This window comes from Aulonocara sp. 'chitande type north' Nkhata Bay, linkage group LG17 (genome assembly GCF_057382095.1).
Source record: "Aulonocara sp. 'chitande type north' Nkhata Bay isolate Kocher_YH1m ecotype deep benthic linkage group LG17, A_spYH_male_GT1.1, whole genome shotgun sequence".
NCBI classification, from domain to species: domain Eukaryota; kingdom Metazoa; phylum Chordata; class Actinopteri; order Cichliformes; family Cichlidae; genus Aulonocara; species Aulonocara sp. 'chitande type north' Nkhata Bay.
The window spans coordinates 21,061,490-21,088,649 of NC_141360.1; the positions used below are offsets into that span (position 1 = coordinate 21,061,490).

Genomic DNA, 27,160 nt, shown 5'->3' on the forward strand with positions numbered 1-27,160 from the left:
ATGTGTCATTAATTAAATAAAAATTGAAATAAAGAAATAATTGATTAAATGTTTTAAATTGAATGAATAGGCATTTAATAAATTATTTAAATATTGATTTAATTCATTCATTCAAATGTTATTAATTAATAAAAGATGTATTATTTATTTAATGGCGTATTTAATTTATTTATTTTGTCACTCCTGGCCCTCCATTTTACCAGACCAGAGGCTCACTTTCCATTCAAAACATCCTCCAGTCAGCTTGGGTCCTCATTCTTCTATAATTCCTCTGCCACCGCAGACATGACACAGATAAGATAAAATAAGAACTCCATTGATTCCTCTTGGGGAAATTCACTTGTCACAGGAGCAATAAAAAGTTATGAAAACGGACAAAAGAGTAGAAAAAAATATAACATGTAATATCAAGACAAGCAAAAAATACAAATAGAAAACCAAAGACAAAAGTCAATTACAGTGGTCCCTCGCTATAACCTGGTTCACCTTTTGCGGCCTCGCTGTTTCGTGGATTTTTTTGTGCAATTTTGCATGCTTTTTTGTTTGTTTGTTTGCATTGTGTTCTGCGTCCTGATCGGCTGTAGACCACTGTCAATCAATCTCCTCCGTTCTGTGTCTTCTGTCCTGTAAAAAATGCATTCAGCTTGTCAAATTTACATAAATCTTTGATTGCTGGCAGTGTGACTCTGAAGTGCTGTACTGTATGTTTGTAAGTTTTTTCCCCAACGAACACAACAATGTCGACGAAATGTTTTTTACCGTTAAAGGAACCTGCGGTAGCACCCAACAGGCGGGGGAAGATGCAAACCATCGCACAAAAAGTTAAAGCTAAAGGAAGATAGAACTTATCACACTTTCAACTCATTATAAACGATTAAAAAATCCAACAAATAACAAAAATGAACACCAGATAAAGAAAAGTGAATGGTCCAAAATGTGCTCCAGTCAGACATTAAACTTCAGTAAAATTATGCAGTAATGAAACTTAACTTTAATCTGAGCCAAACCGATTTTCTCAGTTGTAAATAAAAAAGTGAACTAAACGTTACCCAACAGAACCTGAATGAATTATGTCCAGTGTTTAACATCTACTGAAGCAAATTAGTTTGACTTTCATTTGGCCTGCACTACACCTTGTAATATAATTTTAATTGCTATAGAAATACATTTTGACTTGACACTGACTGCTAAAACTCAGAGAAGCTGTGTGCTGGTAACCGGATATCAGCCGCTGATAAAGTGCTCTGTAGTGTCCATCTCCTCCTTTTAAATCCTGTTTGTCATCTTTAACCCACATCAGTCACTCTAAGAGAAACACAAGCTCCAGCACTTTTGCGCTCAGAAAACAAACTACATTTAGGTCTACTTAATTTGTGCACAAATTTGCGTTATATTGAGCAGTTGCCCACGTTAAACTGCAACTATCACCAGGTGATGTGTTTCCAGATTCAGCAGCAGGTGTTTAACAGCTGACAGGTGAGCAGGAAGTACTGTATGCATGTAAACTGAGGGAATATCAAGCTGGTCAGTGGTGCCGTGAGGAAAATGTCGGCTTGTTATTTACAGAAACATGGAGACACAAGACAAGGCAAAATTTTAATTAAAATCATTATTCCTTCATTGTTGTCTGAAGATAATATTGATGCATCTATGCATTTGTCTAAGCATCTGGAACACGGAGAGTGGAATATGTAAACATATCTAACTGGTTAATGTAAAAAAAAAAACAGTTAGCCTGGAACACCGAGACTGTGAGCTCGGTACACTGTCAGCTGACTGTTAGCAGAGCTAGCAGCATCATTGAAAACATCGTTGCACTTTTGTTCTATGTTGACAACCTGACCAGAAACCAAACCAAACCAACAGCAACTTCATAAACTCAAAGCACAACATAGAAGAGCCAACTTGACAGGACAAGACTCGACAGTACACCTGCATCTAAAGGACAAAGGTCACTCTTTCGAGGATGCCAATGTTCACATTTTGGACAGAGAAGACAGATAGTCTGAAAGAGGAGTGGAAGAAGCCATCTATGTCCACTGTGAATGACTATCTTTGAACAGAGGGTCTGGTTTATGACACCAACCGTCTGTCACCCACTATGCAGTACTGAGATCAATTCACAGGTGCCTCTAACCACACTCACATCTTCTATCAGGTGACCTCAATAGTTCAAATGATAGAGTGAGGCAAATCTGTTGACTTGCTTTCTAGTCACAAACACTTTTTGTTGTCTCTCTGGAACTTAAAAACTACTTGGTTTTGTGAACTAGTCAACAGGATAAATCGATTACACTGAGGTGGTGCGTTAGTTTTTCAGTTAGCAGCACCACGTGCTGGTCATATTCAGGATCAAAACACTGGCTCCATCGCAATACTAGCCAATGTATTCATTATATATTACTCATACACCAACATAGTTTTAAGAAGTAAATAGGTCAAGGTGTCCAAATAACAACCAAAGGCACATTCATGAGGATGTGAAATTTTTTTATCACAGCGAAGCTCAATGTGACAAAAAAAACACACACCCACAGACGAGGTGTTGTATTCTCATGCTGCAGGTGGGTGTGAGCTTTCAGTGGTTGTGTGCTGGATTGTTTTTTTGGTTGTTTTTTTTGGTTTGTCACACTGTGAGAAAACTGTGCGGAAGTTTAGAATCTGCAAGATGCAACTGTATGTGCTGCTCTGCATCTGTACAAAAAGAATTCACGGCTGAACAATAGATGGACTGATCCGATATTACGTATCGGTCCGATACTGACCTAAATTACTGGATCGGATATCAGAGAGAAATAAAAAATGTAATCCGATCCATTAAATATCACAAAAGCACCTCACAAAACTTGCGACACGCCATAACTCTCCTCATAACGCTAGCATGTTGGAGCAGTATGCATCATGTCATTGAACGGCTGTGGCGCAAGAACTGTCGGTGGTCTGGTTGAGCATCGCTAACACCCCGGCATTTCATCTCAGAGGAAGTGATCCCAGAGAGAAGTAAAGCAAGTGCGTAAGTTCACCTCTGAATGTTTGTAAAGCGTTCCCACGTTAAGCTTAACCGATATATGGAGCGACTGCCTTTCTCTCCCTCCCTCTCCTGCTGATACTTCAATCGTGAAACTGAAACGTGAAATTTTTCTGTCACTAGTCTGTCTCTCTTCTTTGTTTTTGGCCCACTTCGCACCAGAAAGAGGAAACCAGCGGCTGAACAACAGCAGCACGTTTAAGCTTGATAAGCTGTTGTTAGAATTTATTTAATATTACTTTCTACACCAGGATCCTTTTTTTATGTAGCTGACGGCTGGTAACTGTGCAGGGGCGGATCTAGCAAAGTTTAGCCAGGGGGGCAGGTAGGGCATTAACAGGGAAAAGGGCCACAAAGACATACTTTTCTTTCTTATTCTCATTTAACATGTCTAGCTTTTATTAAATAATTATCTGAATCTTACACCCAAAGTTTTAATTTGATGTAAAATGAATAGGAGTCCATTACTGTATATAGTAACTATTAAGTCTAATATACCCTAGTACAGCGGTCCCCAACCTTTTTTGCGCCACGGACCGGTTTATACCCAACAATATTTTCATGGACCGGCCTTTAAGGTGTCGCGGATAAATACAAAAAAATAAAACTAGTACCGGTACCGAAAAAAAGATTTATTCATAACACACGTGAAAAGACCAAGGAAAACCGAGTAAACGATAAAAACGATAACAAAATAACGCTGAAAACCGATTAAAACCCTGAAAACTATACATTTCACACCTGAGCCTCAACTCTCGCGGCCCGGTACCAAACGGCTCACGGACCGGTACCGGTCCGAGGCCCGGGGGTTGGGGACCGCTGCCCTAGTAAGCTATAGTACTTTGGGAAGGCTGTGCAGTCTGCAATTCTGTTGAAGAAAGATGTTGAATCTATTTAATTATTTTTGAAAAATAATTGGTTTCTGTGCAATTTTTTCCACACTGCATCCAATTAAGGTTGATTATGTCGATTATTATTATTATTATTATTTTTTTTTTCGCCTGTCCCATTTGGTTCTTTAGCCATCAGAATTGTTGTCTGAAGACCAACAAGGATGCCCAATGGATTTACTTTGCCAAATGGATCATCGTGGCATTGCCGTATTGGTCCATTTGGTCGATCTTTGTTTTTATTATTTATTATATTTTATTTTCAGATGTTACCGACGGGACAGACATGAGTGAGAGATAGGAAAGGGAGAAAGAAAGAGGAAGGAAAGGAAAAACAGAAGGGGAGAGGGACAGTGAGAAAGGGGGGGAGAAAAAAAATAAAAAATCTCCTGGATCACCTGTTGAGAGAAGAATAGAAAACAAGCAAAAAAAAAGACAAAAAAACCAAAAACAAAGCAACATACTAAACACAACACCATCGCATTAATCTAGCTAAGTGTAAACAGCAGTAAATACTAAATATTCAATGTTGTTGTGCAGCACGCAGGACAGATGTGCTTCGAAGTAGCAGCCAAGAAAGGTGTAATTTGGGTCTACGAGCAGTGAACACCCGTGTGCACACCTGTGTGGATCAGCGCGCTTGTATTCCAAAGGTTTCTCCATGTAACGATCTGCTAGGGAGTGTGGGAGGGCCACAGCCCCGTCCTCCAGGGTGTGAAGCAGGTATGGAGGAGATCAAAACTCCAGACATCCAGAGGCCCCCAGAACACAAGAGACCATGGAAGACCAACAGAGGGGCAGCCGCGCCACTGTTCCAGTAAGAGCTGAGGAGAGTCCCAGATGAGGGTTCACTCAGCAGCCGCGGAGCAGAAGCCAGGGGGAGTTGCAGTGACGCGCCCGTGAGCTTCGCCGGCCGCCAGCTGTGCCTGAGTGACCGAGCCCCAGGCCGAAAGGCCGGGGGCACCCCACCCCCGAAGGGGCCCGAGCGAGCCCCAGGCTCCAGGCCCCGATAAGCGGCCGCCAAGGAGTGAGCCGGTGTGTACCTGGACGCCCACCCCCAGACACAAAGAACCACCAACGCACCGACACCTGAGGGAGTCCGCCACTGGCAGGGGAAGTGGTGGTAGGTGGAGATAGGCCTCCAAACCTTGGAGGGCCTGAGGTGTCCCCAGAGAGGTGGCGTCTGGTACCCAGCCTGACATATAGACACAGACATACAGGCACACACAGACACAAACATCCATTCCCACCCTCATGCTCTCATATACACTTACTCCACACTCAACCAACGTGGAGACAGACATAAAGAGACGCTGTACACACGATCACACTCCCCAAGCGTACTCTACAAACTGGGTCTAGGTACCCTTGCCCCTGGAGGGGGGAACTGCACCCAGACCCAGGTGGTGTTACCCTTTTCCCTGCGGTGGGGAGAGGCAGACCACCCCGACTCCGTAGCAGCAGGGAGGCCCCACACCCCAGACCGCAGTCGCTCCCCACCCCCATTCTCTCCAGCAGGCCGCAGAGAACGGGGGTGGGAGAAGACTCCAAACCTCCCTCCACCCGCTCATTGTAGTGTTGATGCATATGTGTTCTAAGGTGTAATTAAAACCCAGGAGGGCATGGAGCTACCTGCCAAGGAGCAGCAGGTAAGCGCATAGTCCCTCCTGATAGCCCTCAATGTCTAAGTGTATTTAAAATTGAGAGGTGGGCAACGACGCCAGGGGTGGGGTGTACACCCTGATGGTAATTTGGACTCCGTGATTGTGCCCACCCCCAAGATCCTATATGTATGTGTAATGAGAGTGTGAATAATGTGAATGTCTAAGTTGTGGGATAAAATTATTATGTCGATTAAGTGGTTCCCTTTTTTTAATTAATTAATTTATTTTTTTGTTGCTGGGAGTTGGAACCCTATTAGTTAGGTTGTTTAATATTTCCACTAAGTACTCTTTAAAATACCAGAATAGGGAGGATGGTGTAGGTTTAAGTTTATTAGATTGATTAGTATTGTGAAACTATGAACTATTTTTTTTACATACAGGTATAACAGAATAGCTTTATTGTTGTTGTTGTTGTTTTAAACTTGAGTATGAACTTATACAAAATGCAGCAAGATATAAAAAAAAACAGTTTTATTGATTAAAAAACACTATATCGGATTCATGTCGGTATCGGCAGATATCCAAATTTATGATATCGGTATCGGACATAAAAAGGTGGTATCGTGCCGTCTCTAAGCTGAACACAGCAGTGTCCTCAAATAACCACCACTGAATGCACAAAAATGTCCAGCATTGAAAATGATGCAGCAGACCACACCGCATGCCGCTGCTGTCAACTAAAAAAGGAAACTGGATCTGCATGTATGAGAGAATCAGTCTGTGGTGGTGAAGTTTTCTTTGGTTGATCTAATATCATCTTAGTGGTTTGAATGCCATATCTTGAAGAACAGCACACCTCTCAAAACGCCGCAATGAGCAACACTCACACATCACCACACTGGAGCATCTCACACTGAAATAAAATGCCACACAAACATTACTGCAGTCTAACAGCCGTTTCCACAATAATGATAAAAGCATCATTCAAAAAAGAAAAATGTATCTCAAATTTGTTTGGGAGTTATGGCGCTGAGTTTGTCAGGCTTAATCAACTCATTTAGCAAATCATAATCCAGTAAACAGAACTGAAGTGTGGCTGAGCAGTGATTGATTTTTTGGATGTGCAGCCGTCACCTGTAATGTGGAAAAGGATCACAACCTCCAAAGTCAGAGTTTTTAAAGAGTTTTTAATACAGTGTTCCTGATAAAGTGCTCAGTTACTTTATAGATGACTGATATATATGACACTAGATATTGTTTACCTTTAATTTCTTTATCAGAAGTCTAAAAAGAACAAATGTTATGTAGTTTGATAGCAAATACTGTTGCACTAAAATATCTTAGAACAATGTCACGTACACCTTTTAAGTACAGTTTACATCATTTATAAATGTAATACATAAATAAATGTATATCTATATGAATCTGATTTTTTCTTTGAAGCATGTTGCCATTTCGTGACTGCAGGAAGGTTAGCAGATGTCATGGCCTTTAACTTCAAGCAGTTGAGATTTTGGTAAGGAACATTTCTGGGGGACATCATTTTCACATCACAGTTTCTGAACCACAAAGAGGTGCACCTAGACGAGAGGAAGTTGAAAGCAGGTCGGTAAGAATTCTTTTAAATCTTTTTGTGTTTTTGTAAGTGGTTACTTAGAAATAGGTCATAGCGTTTACAGAACTCCCACTCTCTGCTGGTTTTCTAAATGTGTGGCGTTAATATAAAAATGACTTGACTATAAACTTACAGAGTGCAGTAAGTTTTTTTTATATTTATATAAGATATTTAAAGAAAGACTAATCGATGTTTATATTTTAAACGTCTTTGATTCGATATAAAAAAACACTGGAGAACAGACACTACATAAAACGACACAGTTGTAAAAGAATCCAATAAAGACATATTAGAAGGGGCTTCCCAGATTAAGAAATTACCAGATACTGAGGTGGGACTTTATCACTTGCAGGTGGAGATGTGTGCTCTGAAGTCGATTAGGTCACACGTGAAAAACAGGAGTCTGAGTCATTCTCACCTTGAAACCTCAAAGACCCAGTGTGCACAAGCGTACATTAAACCCTTAATGCCACCATCACCCCCTGTAATTTAAGATTACACTTCTTAAATGCTCACACCCAGTGTTTGTCATATTTGAAAGACAAATTAACTCATGCCAATTAAAATTTCATTGATTCAAAACATACAAGGAGGCTTAATAAAAGCTCTATTTAAGAATTTAATGCTGTATCTATAGCAACTAATACTTGTATTATTAACAACTTCATTAATGGTATTAAAATTGATATTATGCTTCCAACTGGCTTGATAACACGGAGCTGAAATATCACCCACTAATATAGTTTGAATATGTTACAAGTAGAAGGAGTGATGGGAACACTGTTGTCTATAAAAACATTTTTAGTTTGTTTCTGCTCTGAGGTATGTTGAAAAACAGCCCCACACTGTGATGTTCCCATCTCCAGACTTCACAGTTGGTGCGGTGTTTTGATGTTCCTAAGGCAACATACAGTGCCTTCTGACCTAACATGGTTTGTGTATTATGACATCCAAAGACTAATTTTGGTCTCATCTGATGAGACTATATTCTCCTAGTATTTCACAGGCTGGTTAAATGTTCTTCAGTAAACCTTAAACACACCTCAATGGAGTCTTGCGCGTTGAGCGTGCATACAGGCCATGTCGCTGGAATTGTACCTGCTGACCTTCATGTCTAGCTCTCCACAAACGCTCCTTGGCTCCTGGATAACTCTTCTGATAATTATTTTCACTTCTGTCTGAAGTTTTGCGAGGAGCACCTGGTTGTGGTGGGATTATGGCCCCAACAGCGCTCACTGGAACATTCACTGGTTTAAAAGTTTTGCAACAATAAGGTTGTGAAGATCTTGAGAGAGCTTGTTGGTTTTACCCATTATGAGATGTTTCTTGTGTGACACCTTGGTAATGAGACAGTTTTTTTAGGTCATCAGTTGGGACTGAACCAGCTGATTTCAGCTGGAGTCAAGACACTCGATGCATTTTTACACTTCCCTTTCTTTATGCGTTCAGTGCTTTTTCACTATGCCATTTCACATAATTTATGAACATCTAAGGTTTGATTTTTTTTTTGGCATGTGTGGATTGGATGGGTTGTTACCTACATCTGGTGAAAGGTTCATGTCAATGGCACCTTTAGAATCATATTTACTTAGAAAAGAATGTCATGATTTCTGTTGTTTCTATTTTCTTTTCCTAAATTTAGTCTGTTTTCACAAAAAAGTGGGTCCAATGAATGACATCTATCTTTCACACACACCAGCATAAAAATCAGGATGTCTATTAGGAGTTAAAGGAGAAATCTAAGGAGCTAAAGATGGTGTTGGTGTAAATCCAGGATGTTTTACTGTCTCAGGTTTTATGCATGAGTATTTAATTTAAAAAATAAAATCTAGTCTTCTAGGTTTTAAAATCACGAGATGAAGAACAACATGTCATATTACAGACGTTTTTTTTTTAAAACAAAACAAAAAACAAGCAAAAATGTAGAAGCAGTGTGAGAAATAACTTCACCCATGATTCAGTAGCATGCGCTTTGGCAACAATAAACTAAGAAATAATGGTTTTCTGCATGACTTTATCAGTTCTCACATTGTTTTGGAGGAATTTCAGTCCACTCTTCTCCACCACTACCTTTAAGCTTTAAGTAGAAATAAGTCATTTGCACTGATATGCTGTATCTGGCTTTCACCAAACAAGGCTCTGGGCATTATGGCCAAACGCTTAAGTCTCGTCTGTCCAAAAGACATTGTTCCAGAACTCTTCAGGTTTGCTCAGATGCAACTTTGCAAACCTGAGCAGCTGTCGTATTTCTTTTAGACAAAAGAGACTTTCTCCTGGCAACCCTTCCAAACAAGACATGCTTGTTTCTTCCTTTTCTATTTGTAATGTCATATAACCTTTAACATGCTAACTGAGGCCTGTAGATGGAGCACTTGTTTTTTTTTTTCAGTTTCGCTGAACACTCCACGTTCTGAATTTACTGGGACTTTCACTTATTACCTGGCTGGCAACAGTCTTTCTCGGTGTACAAAGATGGGTGTCAAATTGTTTGGCGATGACCTTTTCACCCTTCAAAGACTGATGTTGATGCTTGTAGGTATTTTGTTAACACACACCCGAATGCTCCAGAACAGCAACTGTCTGCTTTTATAGAAGTTCTTGTATTTCCTGATATGCAAAACCTTTGAACTGAAAGGTGTTGAGGGTGTATTTTCCTCTCACTTTGACTGCGTTTGTTTCCTGGAGGGTTTTTTGTAATGAGCTCATTTTCCGAGACCAACATCAACCTGCAGAGTTCATAACTTTAGCTGAAAGATAAACCAAAGTGATATAGGTAGCAACATTTTTCTGGCCATATTGTTCAGTTTGTGATTTGTTAATTTTTAGCTCTTTGGGACTCCATATCAGTGTGTGCAACACTGGAAAAGGTTACCCTTTGAAGACAAAAGTCTGAGCATTGCTTTTGGGTACAAATCATTAATCTTAAAAAAAAAATGATGAAAAAACAAGCAGTTTGAAAAAAGTGACACTTCCAAAACAATCTGTTATTTTTTTGGGAAGAATATCATTTTTGTTTTCTTCTTCTTCTGCAAGAACCAATTCACTCACTGTGTTTTATGTATTTTTGTGTACAATGTTTTTCATGGAGCAGAGATGACTGGAGCGACAAATGCAGTGGGGAAAAAAAACAGTATTTCACAGCTGAGACAAAAGAGAGAAAACTTGGGCAGATTTCATCACTGCTATGAGAATATGAATACATTTTCAGCATTGTCAGTGCTTTTTATTTTTTCGAAAAGTCAGACAAACTTGGTTACAGAAATCAGACATGCACAGTATCAATTCAATAAGTGTGTGTATCTGTGTGTGTGTGTGTGTGTAAAACCCATTAAAACATGGGGTTTTCTTTTTTTCTTCTTCAAAAAATAAGAGAAAGAATCATGTACTCCAGTTTCTCTAATGTGAACATTCAACCGAGTTTCAGTTTTCAGTAATTTTAAATTAAATACCTTTTTTCTGTCTCAGAATTGCCACTGGGGGGCGACGTAAGCACAATCAGTTGAGACACTGAGGCAGTGCTCCCTCATTTAACAAAAATGTTTTAATTTCCCATTTCTAATCATTTGATCATCAAAAGTGCCATTTACTGTTACTTTACACCATAAAGACCTTCTTCCCTGTCAATAGGACCTCTAAATATCATTACACTTTCACATGTAAGTCATTTAAACACGTCACTAATCACTTTTCTGAGATTTTACTGGCTATATTACCGATCAAATGTAATAACTGACTAAATGTGAGGAATAGCCTTTTTTTAATACATTTCGATTTTTCAGCACTTTTAATACAAAAGATTGTTTTACTTCCTTTACAAACCAAGAATCTGTTTCAGCAATAAATTTTCCATTTCCCACGTTTCTTTTCTATTATTCAGTTTAGACACATCGGTTTTCATATTATTTTTATTTTGGGAATCTATAACTGCAGTTCTGCTTCTTAGCAATGTGTTTAACAGCTTCCTGCTTCGATCAAAATCTGACTTCACACATTTTCTTCCCTCTTTAAATCAAATTACAAAATTCACTATTAAAATGTGGCTCAAGGTCTCGGAGGGCTTGTTCTGCACCCACAGAGCATGCTCCGTAGAGTCCTTGTCCACAGACTAAGGCTACGTTCACACTGCAGGTCTTAATGCTCAATTCAGATTTTTTGATCAAATCCGATTTTTTTGTCTGCTCGTTCACACTACAAATAAAATGTGACAGCAAACGCGCTCTAGTGTGAACGCTCAAAGCGGCCCGCATGCGCAAAAGAAGACGTCACACACAACGCGCTCTGTTTAGACCCAGAGCAAACAATATTGTTTGACAGGTGGCCCTTAATATAAAGACTTCGGACTTCACGTTTCCCAATTTTTGCTTTAAGTTATTTTGTTATTTACATAATAATGTAAATAACCTAATAATTATCCTTATTGCTGTTTTAGAGGAGCGGTGCTTCAAAGGATAGTTGCAGATTTCTGTCAGAGTCTGCAGATTATACAGTACAAATAAAATGTTCACGTTTCTCCAGCTTTGTCTTCCCAGCAGTTTCACCGGATGGCCAGGAAGCGTTCGCGATGTCTTCTCGGGCGCTTCTCCGGAGCTGATAATTGGCGTCCGTCTTGTGTCAGTGACGTAAAAGACGGATTTAATGCGACTTGACCGTTCAAACAGCAGTCGCTTTCTGAAACATCGGATATGTATCGGATTCAGTACCACATACGAAAGTGACCCAGATCGGATTTGAAAATATCGGATTTGTGCCGTTCACACTGTCATACCATGATCGGATATGGGTCGCATAGGGTCAAAAAATCGTATTTGATGCGCTTTCGCCTGCAGTGTGAACGTAGCCTAAGTGATGTCACTCTGCACAGCACCATTTAACAATTATGTGGCCCGACTCTGCTGAGTTTCTATATTCATCGTCTTACAGCCGCTTGTGTGAGTCTTCCTCTAAAAAAGAAAATGTGGATTGGACAGCCGTGTTATGAAAAGCAACACCCTGTATTCTTTCAGTGTTTTAACATCCGAAAGTAAACATTTAAACTCATTTTTGATGTTTTACCAATTCACTGCAGTTTAACTTTTGACCAGCAGGTGGAGCCGCTGCACCACAAACAGCCAGTCCTGTGTTCCTCCTCTTAGTTTGAAAACATGCTTCAGATAAACATGAAGATTAATGGGGGTAGTATTATATGTATGTGTGTGCGCTTGGGTGTGTGTGCGTTAAACCCCTATTTCCCCCAATACACAAAAACAAAAATCTGTGTTAAAAGCCTGAGACTCAACTTTCTGTCCTCAGAATGATTTCATGTCTTTTATTAATAATGTTTAGTACAAACACACAAACAGCTGCAGATGGACGTTTATCAACGACAAACTAACATGGGGAGTTATTATCATTAAAGAAAGTGATTTAGTCACTGAACACACACTCCTTTTAATCATAAGGACTCCAGGTACTTTTATTTTGAAGGGAACACAGATTAAACAAATTTAAATATGATTTCCCATGCTCCTTAGCAGCAGAGGCGGCGCTGAATGGACACAGCAGATTACAGTAGAGCGGACCGACAGACACTGGAAAATGTGTGTGTGGATATTATGTCTGCAAGCACAGAGAGAAGGTGTGTGTGTGCTTGTGTGTGTGTGTGTTAGCCAGAGGAGCAGCAGCCTCCAGCGGGCGTGGCCTGTGGTTCATCATCAACAATCTGTACACCCCGCCTACTTGATGCTGATTGGCTGGCTCCGTTGCCCTTCAACCTCTCCTCAGCCTGAGCAGTTTCCATCATCCCTGAAAACACAGTAGACCAGTTCAGAGGTCAAAGGTCAGATCCCGAGTTTCAAAGAAAGGTTTTTTTTACGCCCTGTTTCCTACGGATTTGAATTCTGCACACATATTTGCACACGACTGATTTCAACCTTAGAATTATTGACAGAAACTTTGTGTCAAATGAACAGAATTCACTCATTGGCCTATTTGTTCAGTTAACCTGTTTAGTGTGATCACAAACATCTAATCAGCCAATCCTGGACAGAACTGCACCTGTCTATGACAAAATGTCTAGGGATATGGTTAATGTGATTAACTAATGTGATTTGGACAAGCTGCCAGGAAATCAAGCGATTTAACAAAATGTGTTTTATAATTAAAGAATAAATCATGTCTGCCTTAAACAAAAATATGTTGTAAAAGTTGTTCCTTAAGCCTCCAAAAAATATAAAGTTTGCTGCTCTTTGATCTTTTTGTATTGTGAAAAAAAATTAAAGATGCTGTCGGTCTTACTTTTACACAGATCCAGAAAGAGTTCCTCGATGCCTTTATTTAGCTTGGCTGATGTGTGGTAGTGTTTGGCTCCCACCGACTCGGCATAACTGCACACGAACATGAGAGTGGCCATTAAACTTTGCTCAGACTCAGGACATCGTCGCTGCTCACAGCTGAGCAGCTCGGCGTGGGAAATATAAAATAATGATGCTCACTTTAATTTTTCTTCATTATATTTTCTACTAATTATAAAAGTATTATTATTGACTAATAAGCAGCAGTTGTTACCTCTCAGCCTCTTCCACTGAAACATGTCTGTCTTTGTCCAAATCTATTTTATTACCTGCAAAGAAAACAAACCTTCAGTAAAATGCCCAATTTAAGAATCATTTTAAGGTCACATCACATTATACTTTATAATCTGTGATTAGCAGTTGTAGTCAACCAAAGATAATCATTACACAGTCAGAGAGTTGCATGCAAAAGTAGTCAATCACATGTCCGAATGATGGACGGGTCTCCATCAGTCTATGCAGAAATGCTCAGACTTGCCTGCACACAGCCACTTCCACCAGCTCTCCCGGTGGAGCACTAAGGCATTCCCAAACCTGCTCCTGGGTCCGCCCCAGGCTCTCCTTCTAGTTGAGGTGCCCAAAACCACCTGAGCTGACTCCTTTTAATCTGGAGGAGGTGCGGCTCTACTCTGAGCCCCACCTCACCTTGTCTCTAAAAGAGAGCTGTCACAAAAATGTTTTCTGGCACTTGTATCTGTCATCTCATTGTTTCAGTCACTACCCAGAGCTGAGCTGGGAATGTGGATCGACCGGTAAATCACCAGCTTCACTTTCACACTCAGCTCTCTTCATAACAACAAATTGGTACAGCTCTCGCTCCCTCCTTTGCTCACACATTCAAAAATATCCTGAGATACTGAACTCCACTTAGAGCAGCAACCAAGAACCACAACCTCAGATGTGGAGGTGCTCACGCTTTTCCCTCCCACTTCACATCTGACCTCGCCCCAGAGTCAGGTGGAAGTTGCCGCTCAATAAAGTTAAAGAACTACATCGTCTGTGAACAGATGAGAAATTCTGTCCAGAAAAACTACCAACGAAAAACAAACAATAGCTACATACAGAGAGCAGCTCTGTCAGAGAGCAATACCTACTGAGAACGAGCATGATGCCAACTGCGCTCTCACTACAGCTGTACAAGGAATATACCACACACTCCTGAACACTCCCAGTAGGAGGTTTGTGAGTCCAGAAATTACAGAATGATTGTGAACTCCCACAGATCCTCATATATCCTCATGAGGATGAAGAGCTTTCGCAGTGTTCCACAACAGAGACAGAAACCACATTGTTCCTCATAAGTCTGATGTGATCAGACATTCATTCAAATTCTTGAAACCAAAGCTACAGTGAGCACTTTCACTCTGACAGTCATTTATTCCACTGATATAAGCACTGATCATTGCTCTCTAAAAGCTCTCCAGCTTCCTCACAAAAGTTAATATTTAGTGCTTAGGTTCACTTTTAGCTCTGATTCGGTCTAGGGGCCACCGTATACACACACACACACACACACACACACACACACACACACTAGGGGTGCAACGATATTCGTATCGATATTGAACCGTTCGATACAGTGCTTTTGGTTCGGTACGCATATGTATCGAACAATACAACATTTGTAATTTATTTTATCAACTTTCCTTCTGACGATGCTGTCTGTGTTGAGCGCTCAGTGAATCTGCGTTCGACTACTCCGCCTAGGCTGCACTGTCGAGCGCAGATCCACTGAGCGCTCAACACAGACAGCATAGTCAGAAGGAAGAGCGCAGGGCAAGCTAGCGAGACAGAAGTTAAGCTCTCCTTGCAACATGGACCTCCCCCACCCTCATTCAGATCTGGCGTTTGGAATTATTTTGGTTTTCATGTGACGTATGACCCTGAAGGTAAGCGCGTCATGGACTAAAGTAAAACAGTATGTTGGATGTGCCATGCAATGCTTAATTACATTGGTGTGAACTAGTGTGTTAGCGCAGTTAGCTCGTTAACGTGTTGGCCGTCTAGCCCCATGCACGGGGCGATCAGGGGTAGCTCGTTAACGGAGATTTCCCGTGTTGTGGCGTTAAAGTCATTTCAACGAGATTAACCTGAAAGCACTAGTGGGAACACAACGAATATGACTGCACATTTACATCATCCTAGTGCAAAGACAAAAACAACAAGCATGCTACTAACTTTAGCCGAGTCATTTAGACAGCTGTTAGCACATGATTCTCCTTATATGTTTAATATGCTGCTGAGAATATAGCCCAGAAGAAGCGGATAGTATAGCTTTTATTTTGGAAAGAGACATTTCTCTGTAATAAACTCTCTTTTCCAAAGATGAGTGATTCCTCAATCAGATACAGGGCTCGCAATATCGCTAGCCCGACGTCCTGGGGCTAGCGATTTTTTTCAGTCGGGCTACCAAAATCTATCTCTTCCCTGCCCGTCGGGCTATTGTAGGAAGGAAAAATATATGTCAATGCTTTTGCATTCTTTCAGAAATGTAGCTGGGTAATTATGTCATTGGGTGAGCCACTGTCAATATGTGACATATTGAAATCGCGTTTGAATTTGCGCTTGTTTTTTGCTTTCACTTTGCAATCGTGCGAACTGTGTATAGAGAGCGACAGCACTGATCTGTGAGTGATGATAATTTGTGCACCAATTCCTCTGACATCGTATTAATCGTTAGCTTACTATGCAAACATGACAAGTGAAATCTCCCGCAGCTTAAACATGTGAGAGGTTGATCGCGCAGAGAATCGCTGAGCTTATGTGAGTCCGTGTGTAAAAGCAGCAGGATATATATTTTAGTTCTGCTGAGCCAAATAAGACAGGTCAGGGTGAAGAAGTGACAGCCAAAGAAAAGCTTACCACAAAACGGAAAAGTTATGACAAATCAGACTATAAGGCAAAAAGAAAGTGCAGCTTTATGGTTTCATGGACAAAATAATTTCTGTGGCTGCAATATGACAAGCTAAATAACCAGGGCTGCACATAAGTGGTCCGCAGGTGCGCATTCACTGTCAAAATAAAAAACACGCACAAGGGTTAACTCAAAACTGTACTTTTGAGTTAAAATATATATTTATAATTTTAATAAATGACAAATTAAAAAGGCATGAACATTTTTTTGTATCGAAAAAATATCGAACCGTGACACCAAAGTATCGAACCGAACCGAACCGTGAATTTTGTGTATCGTTGCACCCCTAATACACACACACACACACACACACATATATATATATATATATATATATATATATATATATATATATATATATATATATATATATATATATATACACACACACACACACACACACACACATATACACACATACACACACATACATATATATACATATACATATACACACATATACGAGTTGATAATAAATTAATTAAAGCAACAAAACAACTGAAGAGCCAGTTAGGAGCCGAAAGAGCTGGCTGCTTTTAGTGAGCCGAGCCAAAACAGACGGTTTTCTAAAGAGAGCCGGAATTCCCATCACTAGTCTCCACCAGCCACTGACGAAAACATGCACCTTCTGAAGTACACAGAGGTTTTTATAAAAGTACAACACTGAAAAATATTTATAACGCTGAGTGTTAAAGCTGAGAAGTTATTTTCTCAGCTACTGATAGCTGCATGCAAATCCACCCGAGCTGAATGTGATATCTATTTATAGATGCAAACACCCACAGTAATGATTTGAATATTTCTGTGCAGGCATCTGAACTGTGAACTGGATGTAACAGGTACGTTAACGATGCAGCGCTCAGCTCAGAGGGAGCACTTTGAAGTGCTCATGTGATGTGGAGTCTAATTAAAAGCAAAATCAAAATTTCCAAACAACAGATTTGATAACTGTACGATAGGGTACAAACACATGACAAACGCAACATCACCAACATAATCCAGTTATAACTGTACAAATTGCCCCCATGAAGCCACACACGGACTAACAACATCATATATTTAGCAGCTATGGCAACAGGAGCAACAGAGGAGGCCCAAACGTCCAGTGTGCGTGACATGAAATCTTAAAAACAAACGCTGCTCATGAGGTTTATTTTCTCTGTTTTCCTCCTCAGCTCATGTGTTCACATGAACCACACAATTTACCAAACTCCCAGCCAACCCTTAAATCTACTTCTATTTATCTATATAACCACATCAGAAAAAAAAAACAAAAAAACAGTGTTGATGCGAGAGAGACGAGTCATCGCTGATATTTAAGTCAGTGTGCTGCTGGTGACACCTTAAAGGATCATTTCACTTAATTTCAGCCAGCTTCCTTTTAATACAGGGATGTCAAACTCCGTTTATGTAGTGGGTTTGTTTTATAATAAAAAATAACCAGAAAACATTTCAATAGTAGATGTGATCTATGATATGATAATTTATCAGTTACTTTATTACTGTGATATGATCGGGTGTGGGAGTGATGTTGGGCATCAGTGGGAAAAGCTGTAAAATTTATGAAATACAGTTTAAAGTCCAAAATGTATGTCCTCCTTCACACTTTCCTGCTGGGGCGATTCCGGCCCCCAGGCTCCCTTGTTTTAAGGTGTCTGTCTACAGCAGGGGTGGGGAAACTCAAGGCCTCGAAGGCCAGTGTCCTGCCGGTTTTAGATGCGTCCTTGATCCAACACAGCTGATTTAGATGCTAAATTACCTCCTCAACATGTCTTTAAGTTCTCCAGAGGCCTGGTAATGAACTAATCATTTGATTCAGGTGTGTTGACCCAGGGTGAGATCCAAAACCAGCAGGACACCGGCCCTCGAGGCCTGGTCTACAGGGTGAAAATGAAAACCATTGAGTAGGTACCAAACCATGCAGTTCCTCAAATGTCCACTAGAGGCTCCCATGTTACAATTTCCAGCTTTACAGCAGAGATAAATATGTTTACAGCCCAACACACAAACTGGACTCTAAAGGTCATTTCTTTTCATATCTTTATAACTCCTTAATTTGTATTTTTTAAAGGCTTAAAGTATGTATTATTAGGGGCGTGGCCTCTTTGACTGACAGCTACAGCTGTTCTAGCTGCTAGCTGTCTGCTAGGCTTCACCTTAGCTAACTGGAGTCCCTGAACTGGACGCCTGGACCGTGTTTCCATTGTAGATGGAAGATGGGCAGAATGCAGGCAGTAATCACAACCCTACAGAGACACAACACCTATTTAAAATGAACCAAATCTCCTTTGCACTTTTAATAATCAATATTTTTGCCCACTTGGTTTTCATTAACTTATTCTTTACTTCCATTAAAAAAAATTAAACCAGTTCTAATTTTCAGTAATCTTTGTGTTCATCTCTTTTAGCTCCCTTTTGGGTCTCCACCACTTTCTGATAACTTACCTACTATACATAAACAAATCTCGTTCCCCAACATTTTCCTCAACTCTTTCACCCAGTTCTTCACCTGCAACGACAACAAAGCACTCAGGTCAAATAAACCCTTCATAAAACCAAGATACAAATAATGAAGTAATTATAATGCAGACAGGAACTGAAAGAGCAACATTATGATCATAATTAACATTCTGAGAAACAAAGGGTTTAACATCCAAAGACCCACAGACAGACTAAACTTTTTATTTGTAAGATGTTTCAATCTTAATGTTTACTCATCTTAAGACTGGAAATACTCTGACTGCACTTTTCAGTTCTGATTACTAAACTATAGCCGGGCAATTCAGAGTAGGTCCTAAAAGTTTAAATTAAATACCATTTCTTTAATGAACTTTTCAGCATTTGTCCATAACAAAACACTGATTGTTTTGGATCGACCTTTTTCAATCCAGAGGGTCAAGTGATCACCAGCAGCCATGTAAACTGTCTTTTACTTTTTGTAAATTATTTAAAAAGAAATTTTACTTCCTGGATGAACTGTAAAGCTTCTATATAGCTGCTCCAAGGTTGTGGATAAAAGGACACAAAACTGGTTATTTGTTTGTTACGAGTTTAGTTTCCACTGCTGTTTTGTCATTTCCATAATGACATGCTGTCGAAAGTCTGCTTTTACAATGTTGGATCATCAAACTTTCGTTTTCAAAAGTACCTTCTGAAAGGAGTCTTCATCTGTTATGTCGTACACTAGTATGGCTCCATTGGAGTCTCTGTAGTAGATGGGACCTAAGGCGTGGAAGCGCTCCTGACCCGCTGTGTCCTGCACAACCAGACAACGTTAACACCCAAAACCTTTATTCAGAAGATCAGGAGAATAAAAACTACTTTGAACGCAGCCTTACCCATATGGCGAGGTTTACTCTTTTTCCTGTGATGTTCAGCTTCTTTGTGAGGAAGGACGCCTGCGTAGGAAGAGGACAACATGATTATTTTAATAATGTCACAAACTCAATTTGAATAAGATTCAACTGAGCAAAGTAATATTGAAAGGTAGCTCAACAACTAAAAAACACAAAATAAAAATTGGATAAAATGTTAAATAAGATACTAAACAAAATAAAGCAGCAGAAAAAAAGCTCAATGAATTTCCATTAAACTAAATAAAATAAAGCATCTCACCAATTAAAAATACTAAAATATCAAAAACACAAGACAAACAGTTTGTCATGTAAATGTAAATAAAAACAGAATGTAATGATTTGTAAATCCATGAATCTCGATTTACAATAAAAGAGAGAAACGTTTAAACTGAGAAAATGAAACATTTTAATAAAAAATATGAAATCATTTTGAATTTGATACCAGCAACATGTCTCAATAAAACTGGCATGTTGCCCACACTGCAGCATCCTCTCTTCTTTTAACTACAGTCTGTAAAACATCTGGGCTGCTGTTGTTGCTGCTTTGCCATATTTTTCAATTCGCGATGCTGATGCTGTTTTCAGCTGGTGTAAGGTCCTAATTGCAGGCAGGTCTGCTGAAATATGAAGGCCTTCCCTGCCTGGACGGGAGCAGATGCTCTGTTATCTGTGTGTACCTTTCAGCATTGATGCAGCTGAATGGTTCATTTTCTCATTTTAAACTTTTATACGTGTCCTGTTTTCTGTTGTGAATAAAACATGGGTTCATGACATTTTCAAATCATTGCATTCTGGGTTTTTTTCCATTTCTAATTTACATTTTACACTCTCACACTTTTTTTTGGACTGGAGATAGTAAAACATAAGCGCTAGAAAATAAAATAGAAACTAAACAGTAGAAAATATGCACAATAAACTGGTGGATGGTGAAAAAAAAAATAAAGTCTGAGATTATTTTAGCAGATAAATCCCCAAACATATTCTGAAACCGCTTCAGCTCTGTGCACGTGCCCTTTGACCAGAAGTTAAACCAATAATTTACGAGCATCTCTGCTAAAATCAGCCTTCTGCAACAACTTTTGTAACTTCTCACATTTTACCACAAAAACATCTGCAAGTTTTATGTTAACCTGTCAACTGATTTCTGTCGACAGTCTGCGCAGCAATAAACCAAAGACCAAAGTCCTGCCGAGCAGCAGGCTGTGGCTTTTCCCCTCCGTCCCAGTCACGTATGATTTATTGAAGCGTTCTCTGGGAAAGTCAAACCCGAGATTAAGATTTCAACATCAGCAGTAGAATTTACGTGACGGCTGGACGGAGCAGAGGGGAGAGATTTATGGTGGAGAGGTGAGAGGAAGGCTGAGAGTGGGGCTGTGACAGTATGTGATTAAGGTTGGAATTAGTGTGTAAATGTGACGTCGGTCAGCTGACTGCACTGCTCCACGAGTGCTCTGACCTCTGAGGTTTAAACCAAACCTACGGAGGCCCAAACGTGCCAAAAATGAAATCAGTAAGTGATTCTAATTCCCCCAACTGTTTACTTCAATTTTAAACCAGTTTTCCTTTTATGTGCTTTTTCTGTTTACTTCCAAAAACTGTCTGCTACATGACTGAAATGCTAAATCCAGAGTTGGATAATGATTCAGACAATTATCAGACCAGTTAGTTGAAAATGACCACAAGTTGAGCCAGTTTTATCATTTTAATATAAAGTACTGGTTCTGGGTAAACCTACAGCAGGTGAAACAAACAGCAGGAACTGGTTTAAACTCCCTAAACTCAGCGATGTCCATCAGCGGCACTGCTAATAAACATCTTTAAATCCTTCTGAACTGAGAGGATGACTGGAAAATGCATACACACAGACACTTTTCTTCACAGTCCCATGACAAATCATAACAGTTCGATAATGCAGAGCTCGTGCTGGCGAAAACAAACCATCAACAGCCTCTGGAAGTTTCTCCTAATCCTCTCATCTAAAGAACACTGAGATGCTTCGTTTGACACTCATGCTGTGCTCACAGTTTAAGCTTCAGTGAGATGATCCTTCATCCACGGCCAGCAGACTCTGCAATCAGCTGGGATGCCCCTTTGTGCGTCACATGAGAGTGAGCGTAGACATGAGCCTTGCAAGTGTGATGCTGAGGTTCATTCACATGACCATGTGACTGCGACGCTGTCCACGGAAAACCTGGAGGGCTTGCTGATCCTCGTCCTCAACAAGGATCCTCCAAACAGCCGAGGCCACGAAGCAAACACAAAGACTGCATTTTTACTCTGCGGTGAACGGAGTTTGTGGCGAACCCACATCCTTCCCCAGCCTACATCCCCCACAATGCCTTTCAGCAACTCCACACATCCTCATTAAGCAGAGTTTAAGTAAGAGTCAGAGTAACATCTACAGTATAAAGTTCACAGAGGGAGAAAAAGAAAAGTATTAACTACTCCCTGCAAAGAGAGCCTAACGGGCTCAGCTGTGAGTGAAATGTTAGTACTGAGGTGGTCACTGTGTTCACCGCCTCCAGGTGAATAAAGTTCTGCTGGTCTGACGCCTCTCTCCATCTCTGCACTTTGCTATAAGTTGAGCACTAAGCATCAAACCCCAAGTGGGTGTGTGACATGATCTTTGCGTATCAGGTGATTCTTCCGCACGTATTTAAGGTTTTGTGAGCGAGCTAGTGAAATGTTATGTGTAGTTTTAACAATTGTACAGAAAGGTTTTTGACAGCAAAAAGCTTATCTGGTTTGTGAAGCTGAAATTAATAAATTGTGCGTAAATGATCAGTAATTATTCAGGTTTGGATGAACACATTTGTGAAATTGTTTTAGTTGAGGGCAGATTGCTCTGCATTTCTGTGGGGATTGAGCGCGAGTGCGTGCGTAAGTCCTCGAAAGTTACACAAATCGTTGCACACATTTATAAAACTTACGCCTATGCTTGTGGCTCACATTGTACAATATTGCAACACTTCGCTCTATGTAATTTCACTCTATATTTCGCAGTCGTGTTCATCTTTGGAGCAACATACTTAAGCAAGCAGGTTTTCTCAGCATAAACTGCATGAAGTCCAAACAGCACCGTGTCCTCACTGATGACACTCTGCAGTCCTGTGTGAATATTAAAGTGACTTCTTACAGCCCTGATATGGAGAAGCTCTGCAGTGATGTTCAGAAACAGAAATCACACTAAACAGTGAGAAAGGTATCATCTAATATGCTTTTATTTTGAAATAAATATCTATATATCGTGGACCCTGAGCTGGACGGTTGATTGCTGCCTGCGTCTTAATGAAAGGACACAAGATCACAGCGCAGTGAAATGAAGGCATAATTCCATACAAATAGTTTTCATGATTATTATTTATATTTGTAAGTTATTCAGCCACTGCTACGTGTTATTTATATGAAACTGGCCTATTTTTAATTGATTAATTTTCCACAAGGTGTGAACTCAAATAAATCTCCCAAATCGTTAGCTTCATAGCATAAGTGCCTAAGTCATTGACTTAGTCAAATGACTTAGGCAATTATGCTATGAAGCTAACGAAATGTTTTATTTAAAAACACATCTGCACTTGGAAGTGTTGTTTTTTTTTTTTTTTCCTCTTGAAAGCATTTTTTAAATAGTTCCTTAAAAAAAAGAGAAAGAAAAAGGTCCTATTATTCTAATTATCCACCCCCCCCAACTTCAATTTGCAGTGGGGAAAGCTCAAAGTGACTCAAAGATGAAGGAAAGAGTGTCCACTCAGCAGCGTGGAGATAAAGGAGGTAAAGGTTTCTGCCTTTGCCTCACAGGGTCTCACCTTTGCTGCTTTTTCGCACTTGCCGGTCAGAGCACAACTACACACCAGGAAAACTCTCACCCATCCACCTCGATGTTCAATAAATCTATAATGTTCAAAGGTAAATTAATAAATAAAGTGTGGTGAATCCTTATCAATGGTCTAATCCTGACTCAAAGAGCTGGGACAGGTATCAGCCGACGGCGGCCAGAGGACTGCTTGTAAAACAGTAGCAGCCACACGGAAACCTGCAGGGTTTTCCTGCTGTTTCCTTTGAGCTTCTGCTCCTCGGTGAGATGTTGCTGGAAGCTGAGCAGCGCATTTACACCTGACAGCAGAGCAGACAGAAATCATTCCACAGGTGAGCGAAGCAGTCCCACATGCCCAGACACATCTGCACTGCAGGAGTCAGTTACACGCTGACGGTGAAAGAAAAGCAGCGAAGTTTCAGTTTCATTTGACTCTCAAATCATCATCGTATGCAACAAGAAATGAGGGAAAGAAATTGCGGTCTTCTGCTTCTGTTGGTTTGAAGTCCTTTAGAGGCAGAAACATTTTATCCCAGGTTTCCAAAAGCCTCAGATTCTAAATACACAGAAACTAATTAATTATTGTGGAAAGTCAAATCACAAGGATTTAGTGTTCAGAGTTTGCATATTGACAACATTTCATCTCATGAATCATGACACACCGGTCTCCCATATATAACCTGCTTTTACGTATTGGTATTGTATCAGCAAAACTGGGTCTGTATTTACTTGATATCAGATCAATACTGAAATTTGCAGTTTCACACAGCTGTATTGAGAATCCGAGACATCACGTGATCATACTGTATCATTGACTAAACTGGTCAATCACAAGGTCACCCGTACCCTAAATCAGTCCCATCTTATTGGTCCTTTTGGACTCTAATGTGGCCTTTATTTACTAAACGAATATCAAGTTGAATTCAGTAGAACGTTAATCTACAGACTGACATTATATAGTCATCAGAAACGTGTTTGCAGAGCTCAAAGAGGACGCTAGAGGAAGGACTGTTTTCTGATAGACTTCTACATAATCACCAGGAGGCTCCACCTGCTGGTCACTAGAAAGAATGCAGGTGAGAGGCACTTCAGCTTCAAGTCAAGTAAGCTTCCTCACACTCCCCCCCCAATCCTTCACCTGTACAAGCTTTCGTTTTTATAATCAAACAGATTGTGCAGGTCACCTTCACTTGTTTCACCCGTGTCTCTTCATCTCCTCACCTCTCTTCCCTCATGCTTCCTGTCTTTGCTACACCACTAAAAGCTTTAAAATGCTCTGTTGGGGGTTCCTGTGGGGCCACAGCTACTCTCTTTTGCCCCTGGCCCCCCTTGGAGATTAAAGCACCCGTGGTGAAAACAGTGAGTGAAGTCAGGTGTATCAGATGTATTTCTGGCTGTTTATGACCGTAAATCTCCCGGAAAAACACCTGACTTTCCCCTCCGTCATCGGATCCGGTTACAGCCACAACACCGCCGATATTTCGCAATAACTCCGCTCCCCCGGCAGGCCCGGGTCAGGAAACACAAGACTCCCCTCCACCTGCCACCTGCAACGCGATGACAAGCACGAGCCCGGCTCCTCCGCCCCTCTTACCTGTAGAGTTGTGATGTGTTTGTCGTTGAATTTGTTCTCGCAGTATCTGAGCACCAGCGACGTCTTCCCCACGCAGCCCTCCCCGAGCAGCACCACCTTGAACGAATAGGTCTTGCCGCTGTTCGCCGCCGCCATGGCTGGCAGTTAAAACTCGCACAAATCCTCCGCTTTTATCCGCAAAACGGGCGTTTTAAGGCTAGCGCTGCTAATGCTAACCCAGTCGGAAATGAAGTCCTGCGCAGCTCACATCAGCTTCCGACTTCAAAAAAGGAGCTAAAATCATGAGAGGGACAGCTCGACAGCACACACGGACCCGACTTCTACCGGAATCTACTCGCAGCTCGGAGGGAAGCGAGTCCAAACCCAGAGACAGATCGCGTTTCACCCTGTGGCCAAAGCCTGATTTTCACCCAACTAATGGCGTCTCTCTCAGCTAACAGTTAGCCGGCTAGCTCAACCAAAGATCGTGTCTGCTCGGAGGAGGACTCACTGAGCACCTTTGTTTTCGTCCTGTTGTCTGTAAAGACACAACGCAGGGAGAGCGATGGAAATACTACATTTAAGGAATCAAAAGAAAGATAGATACCAAAGTTTGAGGAAAATAGAACGTTCAACTTAAATGTCTTAAAATAGAAGACATTGAAACTTTGAAAATAGAAAAGCTTTAATCGAAAAAGTTAAAATTACAAATAACGATGACAAATGGATAAAAAAAAACGTAAATGGAAAAATAAAAACAGTAGAATTAAAACTTCAGAGAATTTAACATGAGAGAAGCAGGTGGAAACTCATTTTAAAATGTCGCAGCAGGCTGCTGCCCCTTCCTAAGCCTGGTTGTTTTGGAGGTTTATTCCTGTTAAAAGGGAGTTTTTCTTTCCTGCTGTCGCCACTTCTCTGTGTTATTGTAAGCTCTTGATCTCATAGCATAACGCACCTCAAGATGACTGTTGTGATGTTGCACTTTTTAAAACAAAAAGTAGAAAGTCTAAATATCAGAGGAAAAATAAAAGTAAAATTGATATGAACATGAAAACGTGAAATGTCATGACAGAAATAAAGTCAAACATGACTGTGTTGTGTCAAAATAACCACAGAAAGAACTCAAAATTAAAAAAAAAAACAAAAAAACAAAGGCTTGGATGGTATACAGGAAAATGATCCTAAAGGAGCAGCTGAAAGAAGAAGAATCATCTCTAGGAGTCTAAACGGTCTGATAATCCTCAAACATTCAGGGGGAAAAATTAATTAAAAATAAAAAATAATTAAAGACGCCAAAATAATTACATAAGATATCAAAACAGTAAGAGTAACTTTGATATTTTATTCAATACGTGTGTGTGTTTTGTGGGGATGGCAAATGCTATCATTTTTTTGTAAACTAAATTTACCTACAGGTACAAATAAAGTAGCCTTGAACCTTTAATGTTAAAAAAAATACAGAAAAGGAAGAAGACGATGTAAAAATTACATAAAATATACATTTTTGATTTGTGAATAATTTTAACATTTTACTTCTTTATTTCATATGTTTTATTTCTGAACCTTTCTTGCCGTATTTGTCTCTGGATTTGTGAAATTCCTTCTTTGCTGGTCGATCTCTGGGCCTCTGAAGCAGCAGCAGAGTGAGAGCTCCTCGCTGCAGAGTCACATGATGAGCTCCGTCAGCGCTGTTGGCTCATCACAGACTGTAAAGCATATTTATGTTTAATATTTATATCCAGTCTGTGGTTCAACATGCAACTCCTGAGCTAAAAGGGAAAAAAGAGAGCTTTTTACAGAACAAGTCAAAAACATGAGACAAAAACTACAGAATTGTATTCAGTGTCTTAAAATTATGAGAATAATAAGTGTTTTAATGTTTTGCCTTTTTTAAATAAAAAATGAGATAAATTATTTAAAAAGTGATAATTTCACATAAAAAGCAATATAAATAGCTGAAATTTTTGCAAAGTAATTGTCAGTTTCTACTGCTCCAATCAAAGCTATAAAATAGTCTTTAAATATGACATGAAAACCATT

General features: G+C 40.1%; 1 protein-coding gene across 1 annotated transcript; it reads right to left on the reverse strand.

Annotated features, from left to right (window-relative positions):
- Positions 1-10,287: 10,287 nt before the first annotated feature.
- Positions 10,288-25,613, reverse strand: rab21 (RAB21, member RAS oncogene family). The gene is made up of 7 exons (XM_086268878.1): positions 25,142-25,613; positions 19,719-19,778; positions 19,529-19,636; positions 18,826-18,889; positions 13,681-13,735; positions 13,411-13,499; positions 10,288-12,918 (listed from the first exon to the last, which is right to left on the reverse strand). Exons 1-7 carry the CDS (start codon positions 25,274-25,276, stop codon positions 12,779-12,781), a joined length of 651 nt encoding a protein of 216 aa, XP_086125004.1. The 5' UTR covers positions 25,277-25,613; the 3' UTR covers positions 10,288-12,778.
- Positions 25,614-27,160: the final 1,547 nt, after the last annotated feature.